An 18,755-nucleotide genomic window follows, 5' to 3' on the forward strand; every position below is an offset into this window, starting at 1 on the left:
AAAATAGGGCTGTGCAAGAGATGCCCATGGATAATACAATGTTAAAAGTGTTAAAGCAGCATACAGATTGAGTGGTTAAAGTTTGAGAATCAAAAAATTGCTCGATAAGCCAACCAACTAGATAAGCCATGATGTTTCTGCCCATTTAAGTATTAAAAATATATATGTAATGCTATTTACCAAAGAAGGTATCTAAGCTGCTTACGTGCTTACGAAACAGTGTGATGGCCATGTCAGTTAAGTGGTCCACTGGTTAGTGCATTAGTCTTTCCAGAGGAACTATGCATGCAGGGTCAAAGTACATTTCCTGCAGCATCTGAAGTAAACTGCTATAGCAGTTTAAGCCATTTTACAAAGAGTTTTCCAAATCTTGATCTGGAAACCCAAGGGTTTACACTGAAGTAAATGGACAAAGGATGGCATCCTAGCATTCATTTGGGACGCAAAACCCAAAGAACTTCTACCATCATAATGCTTTACGAGGAAGCGCCTGCTCCAATAAAATAGCATTGCCAAAGTAAGCAATGTGGCAAATCAAGGGCATAGAAGAATGTCCATTGTGCAGTACAGAACATAAAGGTTCAAGTCACTGTCTTGTGGGCAATTAGGGACGGGCAATAAATATTGCTCTTGCCATTTGGTAAAGAAAATTAATAGAGGGTGGTATTAGATAGACTGGCTATACACAAAGTTGATAAGGCACCAAAATTAAATGATATGGATCCACGGAAGCAAGGATGAAAATTGAGGAGATATTGGCCATAATCCTCAAATCCTTCATAGGTCCAAGGTGGTTTCAGAGAACTGGAGAATTGCAATTGTTACACTTTTGTTCATAAAAGGGCTCAAGGATAAACTCAGCAACTGCATGCCAATCAGTTTGCCCTCAGTGGTGGGAAAGGTTTTTGAAATAACAATGCAGGACTAAATTATCACTTTAAAAAAAAAGTGAATTAAAGAAAGTCAGCACGACTTAAGGGCAAATCATGTTTAACTCGATTGAGTTTTTGATGAGGTAACAATTTGATGAGCTGGTGAGGGTGGTATGGTTGTACATAGATTTTCAAAAGGTGTTTGATAAAGTGCCACATAACAGGTTTGTCAGCAAAGGCAAAGCCCACGAAATAAAAGAAAGGCGTCACAGAGAGGAGATTGGCTGAGTGACAGGTAACAGTACTGGTGAAAGTTTGCTCCTCGGACTGGAGGAAGTTATTATGTGGGGCTTCCCAGAGGTCCGTGTTAGGACCCATGCTTCTCTTTATTTAATGACTCAGACTTGGATGTAAAGGGCACAATTTCAAAACTTGCAAATGACAAAATATGGAAGCATCGCAAATTGTAGGAGCATAGTGATACACTTCAAGAGGACTTAAGGCAGGCTGGTGGAATGGGCGGACACGTGGCATTTGGTAGGAAGAATGAAGAGGCAATATAAAAGGGCACAATTCTGAATGCAGTGCAACAGTAGAGGGACCTGGTGGTATATATGCATAAATCATTTAAGGTGGCAGGACAGGTTGAGAGAACGGTTAATAAAGTATTTGGGATCTTGGACTTGATAAATATAGGCACAGAATACAAGAGCAAGTGAGTTATGATAAGCCTGGTTTGGTCTCAACTGGAATACTGTGTCCAGTTCTGAGCACCACATTTTAGGAACAATGTCAAGGCATTAGAGAGGAGGCAGAAAAGATTCACGTGATGAGGAACTTAATTAACAGACAGATTGGACAAGCTGGATTAAGAGAGATTAAGAGGAGATTCATTCAAAATTAAGGGATTTGGACAGAGTAGATAAGGAGAAACTGTTCCCATTGCCAGGAAGATTGAGAAGCAGAGGACACCGACTTTAGGTGACTATTCAAAGAAACAACGGCAACACAAGATTTTTTTACACAACGAATGGTTAGGATCGGGAATGCACTACCTGAGAGTTTGGTGGAGGAAGATTCAATTGAAGCCTTCAAAAGAGAACTGGGTAATTATCTGGAGAGCAAACAATGGCTGGGCTATGGGGAAAAAGGCACTTAAGCAGAACTCGATCAGTTGCTCTTTCAGAGACCCAGTACAGACTTGAAGAGCCAAAAGTCTGCTGTAACCATTCTTCGGTTTATTATAAAGCCCACATCCCATGAATGGAAAGAAAATTGTCCCGTGTCATTAATGCAATTATTTACTGTATAGCTGAAGGAGTGTAAAATAATTCAATAAATTGAGAGGGATTACAATGTTAAGACCAGGGTGCTACATTGTTTCTGTGTGTATGATGAGTTTCAGAACTGCCCTTCGTTACTCATCCAAACAACACTTAGTTTGGCTTTGAATAACTCCCAGCTAGATATTTGATGCAAAAAAATTCCTCAAGAGCAAACACAATATCCTGGAAAAACTCAGCAGGTCAAACAGCATCTGTAGAGGAAAAAAAAGAGTTAACGTTTTGAGTCTGTATGACATCTTCAGAGCTCTGAAGAGTCATATGGGCTTGGAACACTAACTTTTTTTTTCTCTGCACAGATGCTGTTCGACCTGAGTTTTTCCAGCATTTTCTGTTTTTGTTTCAGATTTCCAACATCCGCAGTATTTTGCTTTTAAACACAATATCCTGTTAGCACTCCCTGCCCCAAACAAATCCAAAAAGTTACCAATGAAAAAATTCATATCTGATTATCTGCACGCACAACATGGACATTTTCTCAACAGCTCATCCATACTAACCTGCAGCTGCGGTGGCGGAAGTGGCAGACATGGAAGGTAAAGCTAAGCTTTGAATGGGCCTGGTAGCACTTTCTGATGGCAGAGGACCTATACCAGAAGGAATGCTCTGGCCAACAGTGCTACCCATAAGAGGCTGCGATAGACTGGAGGGCGAGTTATGAACCTGAATCTGAGACATTTCACACTTCCAACTCAAACTTTAAGATTAGGTTTACAGGAAGATTTCACAGAGGTGCTGGTTAAGATCAGAAATATGCAGTAGCAGGATCTACCTGGAAACAAATAGAAACATATCATAATTTAGTACAACTGTATTAACAAATCACAAAATCTCATCTCAATATGCACTATTTCACCAATAATTACATTTCAGAAAACAGCATTTATAACTTGATATTTATTCTATAGGAACTGGAGTGCAATGCTAAATTAGTTTCCAATATCCATACTGTAATTAAGTGATTACAGTATAGCCAATTCAAAAATTAACTTAAATGTTTTACAAAATTCACCACAGGTAGTTAAATATCAATTTAGTACTTTATCCATAGCCTCACACTTCAAATAAAATAATATATACCAGGTTATCTTCATAATTAAGCTAATAAAAAAGGGAGTTCAACAAATTGCTGAGCAAGTTTATCCAATAAGTAAATGGGCCCTAAAGAAAGGTGCTATTTTCACTCCCAGTGCCCTGAATTAGTGGATTTGCACTGGGATGATGTGGGATACAATTGAATGATCTTTGTGTGTCTGTGTCATTATCAAGCAACACCTGTTAAAAGAACACATGCTCATAAACATACCAGGCAAGAGGAGGGTTAGAAAATTGGGGGCAAACATAGGAGTGCCGGAGCACAGTAGATTAATGCATCATGTCACTTCCATGACTGAATTCAATCCAGTATGAAGATTAGGTTCAGGCCTTCAAATGAACTTGAACAGTCTTTTTCAAACTTTCTCCCCATTTCACAGCAACCTATTCAATGAAGGATGGCTTCATAGAGAACTTCTATCCATCTTTCCCAGCACACATACTTCCAGGGCACTGGATAGCTAACAAAGTAGATAATGGATTAAAACCTGGATGCTTTTGGTGTGTTCAGTACTATGTGGCAAAACAAAGATTGGAAAAAAAGAGTTTGCCTCTTAAGAACAAGTCATCATATTGCTAATCATGGCAATTCTGACAATTCCAATCTTGCCCTCCTGCCATATCTTTACTTCCTAATTGAGTATCTATTCCCCTTCAAACATTTCAATTGATTCATCTTAAGAAAGTATAACCCAGTGTCTTAAGAACTCAATCCCTTCAGCCCTGGAATCATTCCGGTAACTCATTGTTGCTTTATCTCCAAGGCCAGTATATTGGAACAGGAATAGATCATTCAGCTCAAAACAGTCTGCTCTCCCATTGGATTAGATCAAAGAATGATTGAGCAGAGAGAGATGCCATGTGATCTTTCAAGCCTGTGTACAGCTATACAATTAATCTCACTGCACTATTCTTCCCAAAGGCCTCTAAGTTATTTTCCCCCCTCAAGTAATTATTAAATTTCCTTTACAATGCTGCAATTGAATTTGCTTCCACTATCTTTTTAGGTAATGCATTCCATATCACAATTGTGAAAGAAAAAATAATGTTTCATTTCATCTTTGGTTCTTTTGTCTATTACCTCAAAGCTGTGATCTTTCATGGCTGATCTTTCTCAACAGAAAGTTTAGCTCCTTATTTACTCTATCAAAACCATTCCTGATTTTGACCATCCCATCAACTCTCCTTTTAACCTCCTTTACTCCAAGGAGAACAACTCCAGTTGCTCCAGTCTCTACACATATTGAAGTCCCTTATCTGTGGTAAAATAATAGTACAATCGCATCTGCACCCGCCCCACGACCTTTACTTCCTTCCTAAAGTGTGGGGTCCAGAAGTGAATACAATAATCCAGCTGAGGCCAAGCCTGTGCTTTAAGGTTCAGTATAACTTACTCGCTTTGTACACCATTCATAAGGCCAAGAGTCCTGTAGCCTTTTCTCACAGACTTCTCCACTTGTCCTACCACCTTCAAATATTTGTGCACATCCACCAGCAGGATCTGTTTCTATGCCCTCTTTAAAAAGGAAACTATTTAGTTCATATTGCTTCTCCTTATTCTTCCTACCAAAGTGTATCAATTCACACATCTGCATTATGTTTCGTCTGCCATGTGCCCACTCATTTTAACAGTCTTTGTCTTCCTGAAGTCGGTTATTATTGCTGCACCCACTTAGTCTATGTGCATTTGTAACTCCATCCTCCCATCCACTTGGTTATTGTACCAAACTGCCTTAAAACAAATCACAATACATCAAAGTGAGGTATAGTCCAGCGCTCCGCATAGCTAAAGGTACTTTCCAAAGTCAGAATATCATTCCTTTAAAGAGGGGATACAGTGCGGATTCACCAGAATGTTACCAGGGCTCCCAGAGTTAAATAAGAGGAGAAATTACATAAACTAAGTTTGTGGCCCCTGGGATATACAAGGTGATTTGACAGGATAGCTAAAGAGAACATTTTCCACATGTAAACAAGTTTAAGACAAGGTAGCATAAGTTTAAATCTGAGCCAGCCATTCAGAAGCTGAGGCTTGGGTGGAATATAAGTACCAGCATAAACCTTGGGCAAATGTCCCTGTGCTGCAGATTTGATGCTAATCACTGTCAAGGCTGTTTGGGTTTTCATATGAAAAACGGATGCAATCCCCAAAATACCAAGAGGGGAAAGTCTGACAATCTCATATGAATAGAATTTGCTTTTTTCCCCAGTCAGATTATCTGCATTAGAAATTGGCTGGATATGGCCCCAAAACAATGGCTAAAATCCTGGATTTCCATGCAACACAAGTTGAATTTGATTTATTTAGTCATGGTGAAACAGTGGTCCTGCTTATATCCATTTTCCACAGAGCATTCCATCTTTGTAGTCTTGGAAAATTGATTTTCAACCATTGGAAAGCTGGTTGTTACAAATGTCTTGATTGTGATAGTGACTTGCCGCAATGTTTACAAAGAATGGCAGCAAAAATATTTAGTCACAGTAAACTGCTGCTTGGTAGTACAGAACTTGAGTATTGCTGATAAAAACAGGCATGCTGTTGAAGCTTTTCATTTTGTACTCATCAGGACAGATGTAAAAATGCCAAGTTTCAAAGGGAACAACAATAAATACTACGAGAAAAGCAGTGCCAACAGTACATGCAGTGTAAATTGTTGTTCCCTTTGAAATTTGGCATTCTTGTATCTGTCCTGATGATTGCAAAGCAAAAAGCTTTGACAGCATCTCTCTTCTTTCAGCAATACTCATGGTAAATTTGCTGATCCCAGTTCCTTCTGTCTACTGTCAATTATATACAGCATAGGTGCCCAGTACCTATTTTCAAAGAATTTAGTGAATGCTTTATTGGAGATCAGGTATAACATGGATATTCAGAAAGTTCACCTCTTATTCTGTGGTGGCAATAAGCCACAAACCCTCCAACTTTGAGAAAAGCCCAACACCCCACTGCCTCCCCTGGCTTTCCATGCCAGCCAACAAGAGGTTATCTCTTGGTAAGAAAAAGCCAGCATTTATCAGGCCTTCAAGACATCAAAGTGCTTTTCAACCAATTAAATACTTATGAATCATAAGCAGAAAAATTTATTTACAGAAATCTCCCATAGTCATTAAATGAGTGAATGACCAAATTTATTTTTGATAGTTTTGGCTGAGAGGAACGAATATTGGCCAGGTCACAGCAAGAGCTTCCCATTCCGGTTGAATATTGTCACGGGGGTTCAATGCTTTGAGATGACAAATGGGTCCTTAATCAACATCACAACCAAAAATGGTTGGTACTTGTACCAAAAGCAAGAGCTTCACATTAAATGCAAATGATTGATTGTAATAGATGGCAAACTAAGCTGAGAGGTATAGCAAATTATCATAAATGGCAAAAGGATAGAGTGACAAGATGCCAGAAGCAGCTTAACACAACAGAAGTGTGAAGTGAAATTTTGCAAAAGAATGGAAGATGGGGTCCAGGATCAACGTGAAGTAAATGAAGAAATCTAAAGGTAAGCCATTAAAGGCAAGTTTGCAAGTTGTATAGAGTGATCAAAAAGTATTAGTGGACAGTTGGGCTTTTTCACAGATTACATTACAGGGGAAGATGGTGGCATGGTGATGTCACTGGATTAGTAATCCAGGGGCCCAGGCGAATTCCTTGAGGGAAAGGGTTCAAATCCCAACGACAGCAGCTCGTGGAATTTGAATTCATAAATAAATTTGGACTATAAAGCTAGTCTCAGTAATGGTGACCATGAACCATCATTGATTGTTGTAAAAACCCATCTGGTTCACTAATATCCTTTAGGAAAGGTATTCTGCCATCCTTACCTGGTCTGGCCTACATGTGATTCCAAACCCACAACAATGTGGTTGATTCTTAACTGTGCTCTGATATGGCCAAGCAAACCATTCAGTTCAAGCGCAATGAGAGATGGGCAACAAATGCTGGCCTTGCTAGCAACACCCACATCCCAGGAAAGAATAAAGAACATAAGCAAAATGTACTATTACAATTGTAGGTGCTAATTCTAACTCATTTGATGTATTTAGTTTAAGGACAGGAGTAGGCTACTCAATTCATCATGGTTGTTTCACCATTCAATGGCATCATAACTGACTTTTATCCCAATTCTTGCCTGCCTTGGCTGTATCCATGAATATCCTTGGCTAGAAAAAAAACTATCATTCTCAGATTTTAAATTATTGAACTAGCGACTGCTTTTTGTTGGAGAATGTACCACACTTTTACCACCCTTTTCTTGCTTTCTCCCTCATGCCACTTCTCTGAATTCCTGAAATTACTTTCATTTATTTGCCTCCATTTATTTTAACTATTTCCCATCCTACAAGTGGATCTGCACTGTATGTTCTCCTTCCAGTAATGGGCACCAAAACTGCACCAAGTGTTCGAACTGTGGTCTAACCAATGTTCTGTATCACAACCTTTTCACTTTCAAAAAACCATAAGGGTTGCCTTTTAATGGTCTGTGTCCCTCCACTTGCAGTTAAGAGGATCATGTATTGAACCCTTAGGTCTCTCCATTCATCTTCACCCGTCAGTGTTTCTCCATTATGTACACTCCCAATTTGATTTTCCTCCAAAAACATATTACAACAAATGTATTGCCTTACTCTTCTCCATTAACTGCACATGCCCATTCTGCTCACTTCTCAATGTCTCCAGAAGTCATTCATGGTACTCTTCACAGTTGGCCAAAATTAATTTTGTATTGGTAGCAACCCCAAGTTGAAGACATCAGTATGAACAGAGAACAAAAGTGGATCCAGCACGCTCCCTGAGGGAACCACCGTTTACACGTACTCTTACCCCTTTGTCTGTCATCTATCTCTGGACTGGAATAGTATCATGATTCTGCACTGACCAAGGAACATTACAGAGATGCTGTTCCCATTTAAAAAAAGATACATCTTAATCTTCTGAAGACCTCATCCAAGCTGTGGTCATTTCCAGATTTCAATGATCTGAATGATTTTCCACCCTTCAAAAACTTCAGTTCATCCAAAACTTTTGCTGTCCATAGCCTAACTCACATATCATACTGCCCTCACTAGCCTACAAAGGCTCTGAATTATCCCAATACCCATAATTTACATTCTTACCCCAGTGTTTAAATTCCTTTGTGACCTTCCCCATTCCTATCTCTCTAACTTTTCCCAGCCCTACAATACACATGTTCTTTACCTCTTGTGACGTGCTTGGTCCCCGTGTCCAGCCTTGACAATTATGCCTTTAACCAACCTATGAATTCTCTCCCTAAAATATTCCTGCTTCTTCAGCTCCTTTAAGACTCATCTTAAAACAAACTCCTTGGACCAGATTTTGAGTCAGCACATCCCAGTATTTAATTCTTTACTCTGGAATGCATTTTGTCCGATGCAACTTTGTGATAGAGCTTCAGAAATTTAAATTACATCAAGATTTCTACACTAATTTTCCATCTCCCATTTGCCACACTCACCTCAATCAATCCATCGACAATTTCCCATGAGCTTCTGATCTGTACTAAATGTACACAAACAACTTGGGGGTATCTCGTTTTCTCATTATTTTTCAATTCATATTAGATTTCCCCAACCCTTTTAAGTGTTTTCATGAAGTACACATACCAAGAAACTTTAACATACTGACAGTTAATTCTATAGCGTAGTGCCAGCACAACAATTACAAACAAATCAATTCTCCTAAATCAACACTGCAAACAGGAAACAACCACCTGTCATACAGAAGCAGAAAATCTCAATCAAGTCTAACATCCATGCTCATGTCAATTTGCACACATTCCAATCTGCTGATAACAGAATTAAGATTTATCCACCAATGAAGAAACAGTACTATAAATAGCTCTTTTTAAAACCAAACACACAATATAACTCAAAGATGACCACAAATTAAGAAATTCAAACAAAAATAAAACAAGAGTTGCTTGGATTTTGGGGATCATATATGACGGTTAGGAATGCATATAATCCTATGTACACAGGTTGGGCATCCGAAAGTCTAAAAAAACACGAAACAATTATATTCCAAACTAGCCACGAACTGTATGTTCGGATACATGAAAATACCCAAATAGTTAACTTTAAGGGGGACTCCTTGCTGTGAAGACTTTTTCGAATGATGACAACTGGTATGTGTACACCTAAATATACCGGAATTATTAATGTCTCAGCCTCCCGAACGAGCGGCAGGTATTAGGACATTTTCAGTTGCACAGCAACTGTACTATTTTCCTTAATGGAAAAGTGACATTTTCCTTAAGGTCTTGAGGGGTGTCAACACTTGCAGAGGATTTGAAAAGTTTGAAAATCTGTGCGTGTGAGGGGGCAGCGGCCAGTGCATTGGAGCCCAGGGTTTAGGCTGAGCAGGTTACATAGGTGGTTTTGTAAAGCCGCATGGACAGGCTGGCCCTCACAAGCCGCTGTAAAGGTTTGTGTTTTATGGCAGGGTGGGGGGGCCTAACCCGGGCCTTCTCAAGCAGCTCCCCCAGCTGGGGCAGTGCGGCCTGCTCATGCTCCCCGTCCCCAGTGCGGGCCTCTTGTCGCCCGCAGCCAGAGTTTCTCTCCGGTGAAAAGTTCTGGGACGGAGCGAGCGCTGGGGCCGCTGCCCGCAGCCGGCGGCCTCATCTCTCACACACCAAACTTACCTCCTTTCTTCAAAAAAGCGAACTTGAAGCCGAATTTCTGAAGAAACGAATCAATCCATTCGCCCCCGAAGCAGGAAAGAGGAGCCGCTTCCCGCTGCCGACACACGGCAAACACTAAAGAGAATCAGACGAACCGGCGGCGGAACCGACCTTAACCGCTTCACCTTCCCAGAGCGCCGCGCGCCATCGGAACTGACGTCGCCGCGTTCCCACAAAAACCCCGCCCCCCCGCCCGCCGTTGCCCTTTAAACCAGGGGTTAGGGCGCATGTGCACTCCTCAGGCTGAGCCACTTAGACCGTGTTCCCTTTCAGCTGTATGCTTGACGTGCAATCATTATTGTAAATATTAACGGCGTAAACGCAATGAGTAACACACAGCATTGGAAGAAACTGATTAGGCTTTACACCTTAAGTGATGTCAACTTTGGACGGTCATGTAACGCGCCTTTATGAAATATATTTTTGGAAAAGAATACTCCTGGGGCCAGGCACACATGACTCATTCCATATGGCATTTCATTTACTCAAGTCAACATAAACCAGACAAAATTTTAATTTTATATAGCAGCTTATCAAATCCTGCGGGTATCCAAAAGTGCTTTTCACTGTTGTCATGGAGGCAAACAAGTTAACCAACCTCTGTGCAGCAAGATTGTACATGCAAGAAAAGAACGGTCTACGAGGTAGTTTGTTTTTGGTGATCTTGTCTGACAGAAATGTGCTGGCGAAGATACTACTACTTAAAACAGTGGCATGTGATCTTGATGGATAAGTTGTCAGTCACATATAGCCAAAATTGTTCAGACCCCACTCAACCACTTTGAATATTAAAAAACAGCCTTCTCACTAGGCATACACATCTGCATCATAATGGGAGAGGAGCTGCAGAGACTCAGTGTGAGGTACCATAACAGAAGGCTGCTATATTTGTCCTATTTACCACGCTGCATTTGTGTTCGTTTTACAGCAGTTTTGAACTTTTCAGGGAAATTTGAAGATAAATTGCATTTGGCAAAATTGATGCAATACCTGCTATAAATCCCAGTATGATTCAAGAGCTTTAACCTCAATTACTGCTGCTAATGATAACTCACATGAATTGTCATTCAGGGTCTTGTTTGGTTTAAATATCATATATAATTCCATCGACATAAGGTTGGACAATAACAAAATGACCTTTTCTGATCTAGTTACTAGATAATTATCACAAAGTGGCATACCTACTGAATTTGAAGGAAGGCGTGTCTACATGTTGCCGACTGCTTCAAATACCAATGAATTGTTCAACAGGAAGGAAATTCACTGTCAACCTGTTTGTGTCTCCCTCCCAAGTAAAATAGGATCATTGCAAATAGAATGCATACCCTATGTTGCTGGAAAATAGAGTGGCCTTCTGTCTTTTCGACACCTGGAATCCCAATGAATGCGAGCTTTAAGTTGGACACAATTTTTTGGGAAAGCACTGAGCAAATGTGAAGAACAGCTTAGTCTTTCTTCCGTGACAGCAAAACCCCAAAGCATGTTGTTAGCCTTGTATTGTGTAAGACACACAATGATTTACTTTGATAAACTATTAAGGAAAAGCATACAATGTAAGGGTTTTCTACAGTTCATGCATGAGATCTAGGAGCAAGCAAAAGGTGAAATAGTTGCAAGGATGGCTCTTGACACTGAGTACCTTGGAGAGAATTCAGTATCACAGTACATGTACCTCTTCACTAAAACCCTTCAAATGGCAACCTCAATGAAATAACTGGTGTTGGTTAACACTGATATGTCTCATTCCACTCAAACATTGAGAACATCAAGGTGGCTCGGACACAAAGTTACCCTGTGTAGGTCCTTCCACCATATTGAAGGCTGATATCCCTTATAGAGCCAATGTGAACATTCAGACTTGGGGTGATAGCTGTTGAAGGCATTACCTGAAGGTCAAATATGAACACATTTTTATACATGCAGGACTTGGTACCTAAATTGAAGAAAGGCAATCAATTGTCTCTAAGGTTCTGCACTACAAATGGTTAAATCACCGTTCAGTATAGGGTATGTTGGTGCAGTTGTTAGGAAGATGATGGCAATGCATTCAGGCATTTCATGATGTGTTATTTAAATGGAGAGAAACTTTAGAATGCTTCAGTGCAGAGGGATCTGGGTGTCCTCATGCATGAATTGCTGAAAGCTAATATGCAGGTACAGTAGGTAATAAGGAAGGGAAATGGAATTTTGGCATTTATTGCTAAAGGAATAGAGTATAAAAGTAGGGAAGTGTTGTTGCAACTCTACAAGGCATTGGTGAGACTGCACCTGGAGTACTGTGCACAGTTTTGGTCCCCTTACTGAGGAAGGATGTAATTGCATTGGAGGCGGTTCAAAGATGTTTACTAGATTGATTCCAGAGATGCGGGGCTTGTCTTATTAGGAGAGATTAAGCAGTTTAGGCCTTTACTCACTAGAGTTTAGAAGAAGGAAAGAAGATCTAATTGAGGTATATAAGATGCTAACGGGGATAGACAAAGTAAACATGGAGCGGATGTTTCCCCTTGTGGGGCATCCTAGAACAAGAGGCCATAGTTTTAGGCTAAGAGGTGGTAGATTTAAACCAGAGATGAGGAGGAATTACTTTTCTCTCAGTGTCGTGAATCTGTGGAATTCACTACCTCAGAGTGCAGTGGATGCTGAATAAATTTAAGGAGGAGATAGACAAATTTTAAATTAGTAACGGGTTGAAAGGTTATGGGGAAAGGGCGGGAAATTGCAGTTGAGGCTGAAATAAGATCAGCCATGATTGTATTGAATGGCAGGGCAGGCTCAAGGGGCTGAATTGCCTACTCCTGCTCCTCGTTCTTATGTTGTGCTCACTATATACCAGGAGATCTGGTATATACTGTCTGGTAGCAAGGCCTCAAGTCTATTTTCAGTTGTCCAATGACAAACTACTGACAATCTTCCCTTGGAAAGATAGGCAAGGGCACCAAGGTGACACACCAAAAATGGAAGTTGAAAACCAAGTCAACGATCTATGGCAGACTGTGCAGTACCATTCATGAGCTATATAGGTCTGCACTATTAATAATTAATCAGTCAGCCTGGACTATAAGATGTCAGAGCAGAAGTAGGCCATTCGGCCCATCAGGTCTGCTCCGCCATTCAATGAGATCATGACTGATCTGATAATCCTCAACTCCACTTTCCTGCCATTTCCCCATAACCGTCGATTCCCTTACTGATTAAAAATCTGTCCACCTCAGTCTTGAATATACTTAACGACCCAGCCTCTACAGCCCTCTGCGGTAAAGAATTCCACAGATTCACTACCCTCAGAAAAAATTCCTCATCTGTCTTAAACTGGGAAAGATGAGTTATTCGGAACTGGCATTTAACACACCTCGGATAATCCTTTAGAAAAATATCTAATGAGTGTTGTCATACTGTCTAAACAAGCAGCAGGAAGCTAACTAATTTTCTGTGCTGTCAAAATCCAGCAGTATCCTTGCACAACTAAGCCTTGACTCTATGCACCTTCACCAAAGTTATTTGGTTATGTCCCCATTAAATGACAGCCTGCACTTAAAATCAGGCGAGCAGATGCTCCACCTGAGATTTAGGCTCCAACATGGTGAGGGCTTCTGCATGTTAGACACCCAGCTGACCAAATAACACTAGATTGCAGTAAATTTCTAGATCATTTAGTAGGTGTTTGCCCTCCTATATATTAGGATGTAGCTTCCCAATAGCTTTGAATGAAAGCCTCTGATCCATGTAGACAAGGAAGTTCCCAAATTTGATTCTCCTGTCAATATTGAGCTAGATGTTATCTGCCAGAGTAACAGTATGGGTGCAACAATTGACTCCAGTGCTTCTGAGTTAGGGAAGCGATAAAGGTACCACCTAATGCTCGTTGCTTCTGTCATTCCTGCTAAAAGGGTGTCATTATGAATGCTCAGCATGGACAGTATTACATTTGCTTCTAGTAGCCTTAAGTCAGATTCAATGTCCAGACTCAAGTGAATAATGACTGGAGGACAAAAAAAAATGTTTTATGTATGTCTATGGCACATGTGATATCTGGTAAACTGCTGGCTGGATTTGAAAGTCAGTTAAATAGTGTTAACCAAGTAGAAACTGACAGCTATTTCCAGCTCCAACTTCTACTTAAATCCACTATGCCAGGCCGCCCAACCTATGAAAACTAATCGGAGAACATTGTGCCTGTCCTATACCTGTCATCTGCTTCTACAACTCACAATCAAAAGAATATCAGTCTGTTAGCTGCTCATCAAGCGCTAAGGAACCGTATACACGTCATCAATCTCCCTATTGGTACATCGAACTGAGCAAGGCAAAAAGATTAAATGTGTTAGTAGATTTGCAAACTCACGACTTCTTATCATTAAGGACACAGGATTAACACCACCTGTGAGTTCCTCTCCAAGCCACACATCATCCTGTTTTGGAAATATATCATTCCTTCATTGTCACTAGGTTAAAATCCTGGAACTCCCTAACATCACTGTGGGTGTACTTGCATTACACAGGCTGCAATGTTTCAAGAAGGTTGTTCCCACCATTCTCAAGGGCAATTTGTACCAATTAAAAAATGTTGGCCTTGCCGGTGACACCCATATCCCATGAAAAAATAAATACATTATTAAAATTTTATAGAACTTAAATTCTCTCAAAAACATACTGAGCTAAGATTGGTCCATGCAGCAGCGAGTACTCGTTTGATGAAAATCTTCTAACAGAAGCAGAACAACATCCTGCTTCAAATAAAATGTCTTCCCCTTCACATCCCATTAAGTTTTTGATAGGTCAATATGGTAGATTTAAAATGGATTCACTTAATAGCATCGTGCATACAATCCCATTTCTAATCCTTCAAAACAAATGCATGTTTTATGTCAGTTCCAGACAAGGAAATTGTTTCCATTTCTTAACTGCCCAAGTATGTGAGTTTACATATTGAGTATCTCTGTTACTGACCTTGTTCTAAATAATATTTGAATCTACAGATGTGCGAAATTAATAAAAGGAAGAAAAATAAGTTTGAAAGGTATATGAATTTCTGCAGAGTGTTAAATTAGTAAGTTGGGCTAACATTTTAAGATTGGGCAGTTTTGATATGCCAAACTTTCATTAACCTGGAAATCATGGAATTTAACCATCCATTGAATGAGGTAGAAATGGTTGACACATGGAGCCTGATGGTACTGTCAAGTCATAAAAAGGATAACTAAACTTGTTGTTACACCAAAATAATGTGTTCTGCACATGAATATAGCTTACTTTGAAATGGAAAAGTCAGAGGAGAGTGATGATCTGGTTGAAATGTATAGTCCTTTGAATCTATCTGCCTGGTGAGTAATGATTTGGATAATCTGTTTAATAGGCCAAGATGAAGCCAAGTCCTGGGCCTCCACTTGCTTGAGTTGAGATCTTTTCTGTTGGTCCATGGAAAGTACCACTCTTAGAGCTAAGTATGCAGAGTTAGAACACAGATTTTATAAGCCAAAGACTAAGGATGAGTAGAGAAATGGACAAATGCCAAAGTCCAAACAACAAAGTCAATGATTAAAATGACTCAATGAAAGTAATAAAGTTTCTTTCACTCATTTGCTACTAAACTGTATCTTTTTCCAGTGAGTATACCAGAAGCTGGAAAACAAATATTTTGGAACATATTGGCAGAAATAATATTGATGATTAGAATAACCAAGGGTGTAACACAGAAGAAGTCAATAGGTACAATGGAGACGCGCAAGGTTACAAATAGCACTCTAACTGGGTCAATTGTGTCTTATCACATGATTTCTATCCTATTTTAATATGGCCATTAAACAAAAGAGAACTATTTCAATTCTGATCAACATGACTCCCTATTTATGAAACTTCTTGAAGAAGCTTCATCATAACATAGGAATTGCAAAACAAAAAGAGGTGCATAAAAGTTGACTTTCTACCAGCCTGGTGGTTGCATAATGCAAAATTGGGAGCGCTTGACTAATTATAGGAATTAATCTCTATCAATTGCTCTACAATAGACCCAAATACAATGTGAAAAACATCACTAGTTGAACAGCTTTGGTAACTGTGGATCCCAACTCACCTGGTTCCTCTAAGCATACAACACTTAACATGTCTTAAATTACTCACTGTATCCCAAAGTGTTACTTCTGGAAAGAAATTTAATTAGCCTTTGATTAAATCAACAATAAGGGAGCCTGTTTCATAAATTGACCATACACTGAATGAAATATTATTTCTACAGATTAGTTTTGAATTTACCTCTTTTGAGCGGTGTTCTTTGGTTCTACTATTCTGGACACGGTGAAATGCCTTATCATAGTCTACATAATTTATATCAATACTATAACTTCTCAACCTTCTCTTTTCCAGTAAGGACATTTGCACCCTACACAATTGGTCCTCATAATCCTCTATCCTGAAACGTTTATCTGAAGATCCTTAACCATGATTGAATACTTCAAGATAACACATCTCAGAATGTTAGAGTGTACTTTTGTAAGGTCATGATGTTGGTCAGGTTACAAAGGGATGGAAGAATGCTTTCTAACCTTACCTGTTTAGGGAAGGTTCCAACCTCCAGCACCAAAGCAAGGGCCTGTAACAGGAAGTCATCATATGAGGCATTGTGGACACAAGACTGCACCCAGCCATTCTGTCGCACCCTGCGTTGTTTAGGCATCTGTTATCAACTTGCTCCTCACAACTGGGAAATCTGTTGTGCAATAAATCTGAAATGGGTAAAATGATGGAAGCAAATGACAAGTTTTTAATATTTTCCATTTTTATTTTACACCAGAGTAACTGTACACGGCAATGCATCTGTAGGTGCTTTATTGTTTTAGGTTTTTGCAGTCAGATTAAGAAAACATAAATAAAAGACAGAAAGATGGATAGAAAGAGATCACAAGCGTTAAGCCTACACAGGGCCGAAATGTATTTGGGCAGAAGTCATCATAATCATCGCTGGCCGGTACTACTCCCCCAGGTTTATTCCTACTGCATACGCAATCAAATGATGTTCACTGTGCAAGCACACATGGCAAAAAGCCTTTGAAGAGTGTCCTTAGTCAATTAGAACAGGTTCACACCAGCTGCACGCTTGCAGCCTGAAGATAACTTTGCAGATACCGTAAAGCCTCTGCATTCAAACTTGTGCTGATCATCGATGGCACCTATGGGAGAAAAGTATTACATCATTAATTATATTAAGTACATTAAATCAACAAATGCAAAAGCAGTTCTAGTTGATGCACATGATAAGTTTGTGAGATTTATTGTTTTTAGGGCCCAATCTCATCTTTAACTAAGTCTAAAAATATATTTCTCTTCCCAGGAACCAATGCCATTAACTTCTGGATGTTTCAATCAAAACAATATTTTCTGCACAACATAGTAATGAAGTATGAAATCATTCCTTAAATTGAGCTTAATGAATGACTTTTATAACATGAAATCGTAATTACAGCACCTGATCAATATCCTAGTTAAGAAATAGCTAACCCAGCAGAGACAGGGAATTCAAATTGGGACCTTCCTGGTAAACTTACTTAGCCTAGGACAGAGTGACTATTTGTCCCTAGACATAATTCTCAAATTTCTTGTACTCCTCCAACTTTGGCCTTCACTTCCTTAAAGTCTAAACATTGCTCCTTTGAGTTCAATGATCAAAACGAGAACTAATGGTCTCTTGCGCATAACAACATTAAGTTTAATTTCTAGAAGTCAATTCAGTTAAACGAGAATTTGCACATTTGGTGACTCCGAGAAAATGTGTCAGTCTATGGCAAGCTACAACAAGCTGTATTTGAGACTGACTGTCTATACGTCGTTGGCATGGGATGAGGCCAGTGAACTCAAGTCAGTTGTCAGCTGTGGGAATCAAACCTAGTAGTCTTGCCTACAGTAATGGAATTAGTAGGATCCCAGAATTGAAATGTACAATTGCTTCATAGCTCTTCCCCAACATGATACAACTGTATTCCCACTGAAAAATAGGGTCTATCGCCCTGCTAAAAGTTTAAATTCATTAGGCAATACTTTGAACACAGAGGACAACTGTTTTACAAGTATAGCTTTCTTATATAAATACTACATTGCCTGATAAATGAGCTTATCCAGTGAGGTTCACTTCCGGGTCTTTGATGAAGTTGGCCACTTCCAACCAGGTTAGTAACGGAGGTGTTCAAGTGACCTTATCAATTGTGTGCTAATCATCTGAGATTAGGGTTGATTGCAATGTTCCCCATGGTGAAAACAAAACAATGAGGTCCATGAGGCATCCAATATCTATGGAACCATGTCCCTGGTTTTGCTTCCACAGAATGACAACAAAAGCATCTCTCATATGCTTTCATGGTTTGGAAAAGATTAATCCTGTCCGAATTGGATTTATCCAATTTTTCCTCAATGCACAATTTTAATACCTACCCTGCCTGGACATGCTGTGGAGAGCTTGTGAAGGGACTGGGCCAGATGAACCCTTGGATTGCTCACTGTTGCACCAATGGGATCATGTTCTTTCTTTCCTGCAAATGCCAGCTGGGAGAAAGCTGTCTGATAGCCTGGTGCATCTTCAATATCAATGAAATGTTCATCATCAGGAATGCTGTCATCTTCAGGCAATTCAAATAACCCAATAAGAGCCTGGAGTAAAGGAGTCCTGTTTAAAGAGAATGGATAAGGAGAATCAACACATTTAATTTTGTCATTATGAATAATTAATACTATTATGGGTAAAACCATTAACGACATAATTTAAG

The 18,755-nt window shown here is 39.6% G+C and overlaps 2 protein-coding genes across 13 annotated transcripts in view; both read right to left on the reverse strand.

The window, feature by feature from the left end:
• stau1 (staufen double-stranded RNA binding protein 1) overlaps positions 1-10,177 on the reverse strand; it is a 46,898-nt gene extending 36,721 nt beyond the window's left edge. For 7 of the 11 annotated variants that reach the window (XM_078555250.1, XM_078555246.1, XM_078555244.1 and 4 more), the window contains exons 1-2: positions 9,967-10,154; positions 2,716-2,987 (exon numbers count right to left, since the gene is read on the reverse strand). In XM_078555250.1, coding sequence (XP_078411376.1) covers positions 2,716-2,893 — 178 coding nt within the window. In that variant the 5' untranslated portion in view covers positions 2,894-2,987; positions 9,967-10,154. Of the gene's footprint in view, positions 1-2,715; positions 2,988-9,966 lie in introns of all 11 variants that reach the window. The other 4 variants (XM_078555251.1, XM_078555248.1, XM_078555247.1 and 1 more) reach the window with 2 other exon arrangements.
• A 6,582-nt stretch (positions 10,178-16,759) lies between these two features.
• cse1l (CSE1 chromosome segregation 1-like (yeast)) overlaps positions 16,760-18,755 on the reverse strand; it is a 45,623-nt gene continuing 43,627 nt past the window's right edge. For both annotated transcript variants that reach the window (XM_078555254.1, XM_078555255.1), the window contains exons 24-25: positions 18,424-18,655; positions 16,760-17,168 (exon numbers count right to left, since the gene is read on the reverse strand). In XM_078555254.1, the coding sequence (XP_078411380.1) occupies positions 17,079-17,168; positions 18,424-18,655 (322 nt within the window). In that variant the 3' untranslated portion in view covers positions 16,760-17,078. The remainder of the gene's footprint in view (positions 17,169-18,423; positions 18,656-18,755) is intronic.

The sequence above is a fragment of the Cetorhinus maximus genome, chromosome 13, assembly GCF_964194155.1.
Source record: "Cetorhinus maximus chromosome 13, sCetMax3.hap1.1, whole genome shotgun sequence".
Classification (NCBI taxonomy): Eukaryota; Metazoa; Chordata; class Chondrichthyes; order Lamniformes; family Cetorhinidae; genus Cetorhinus; species Cetorhinus maximus.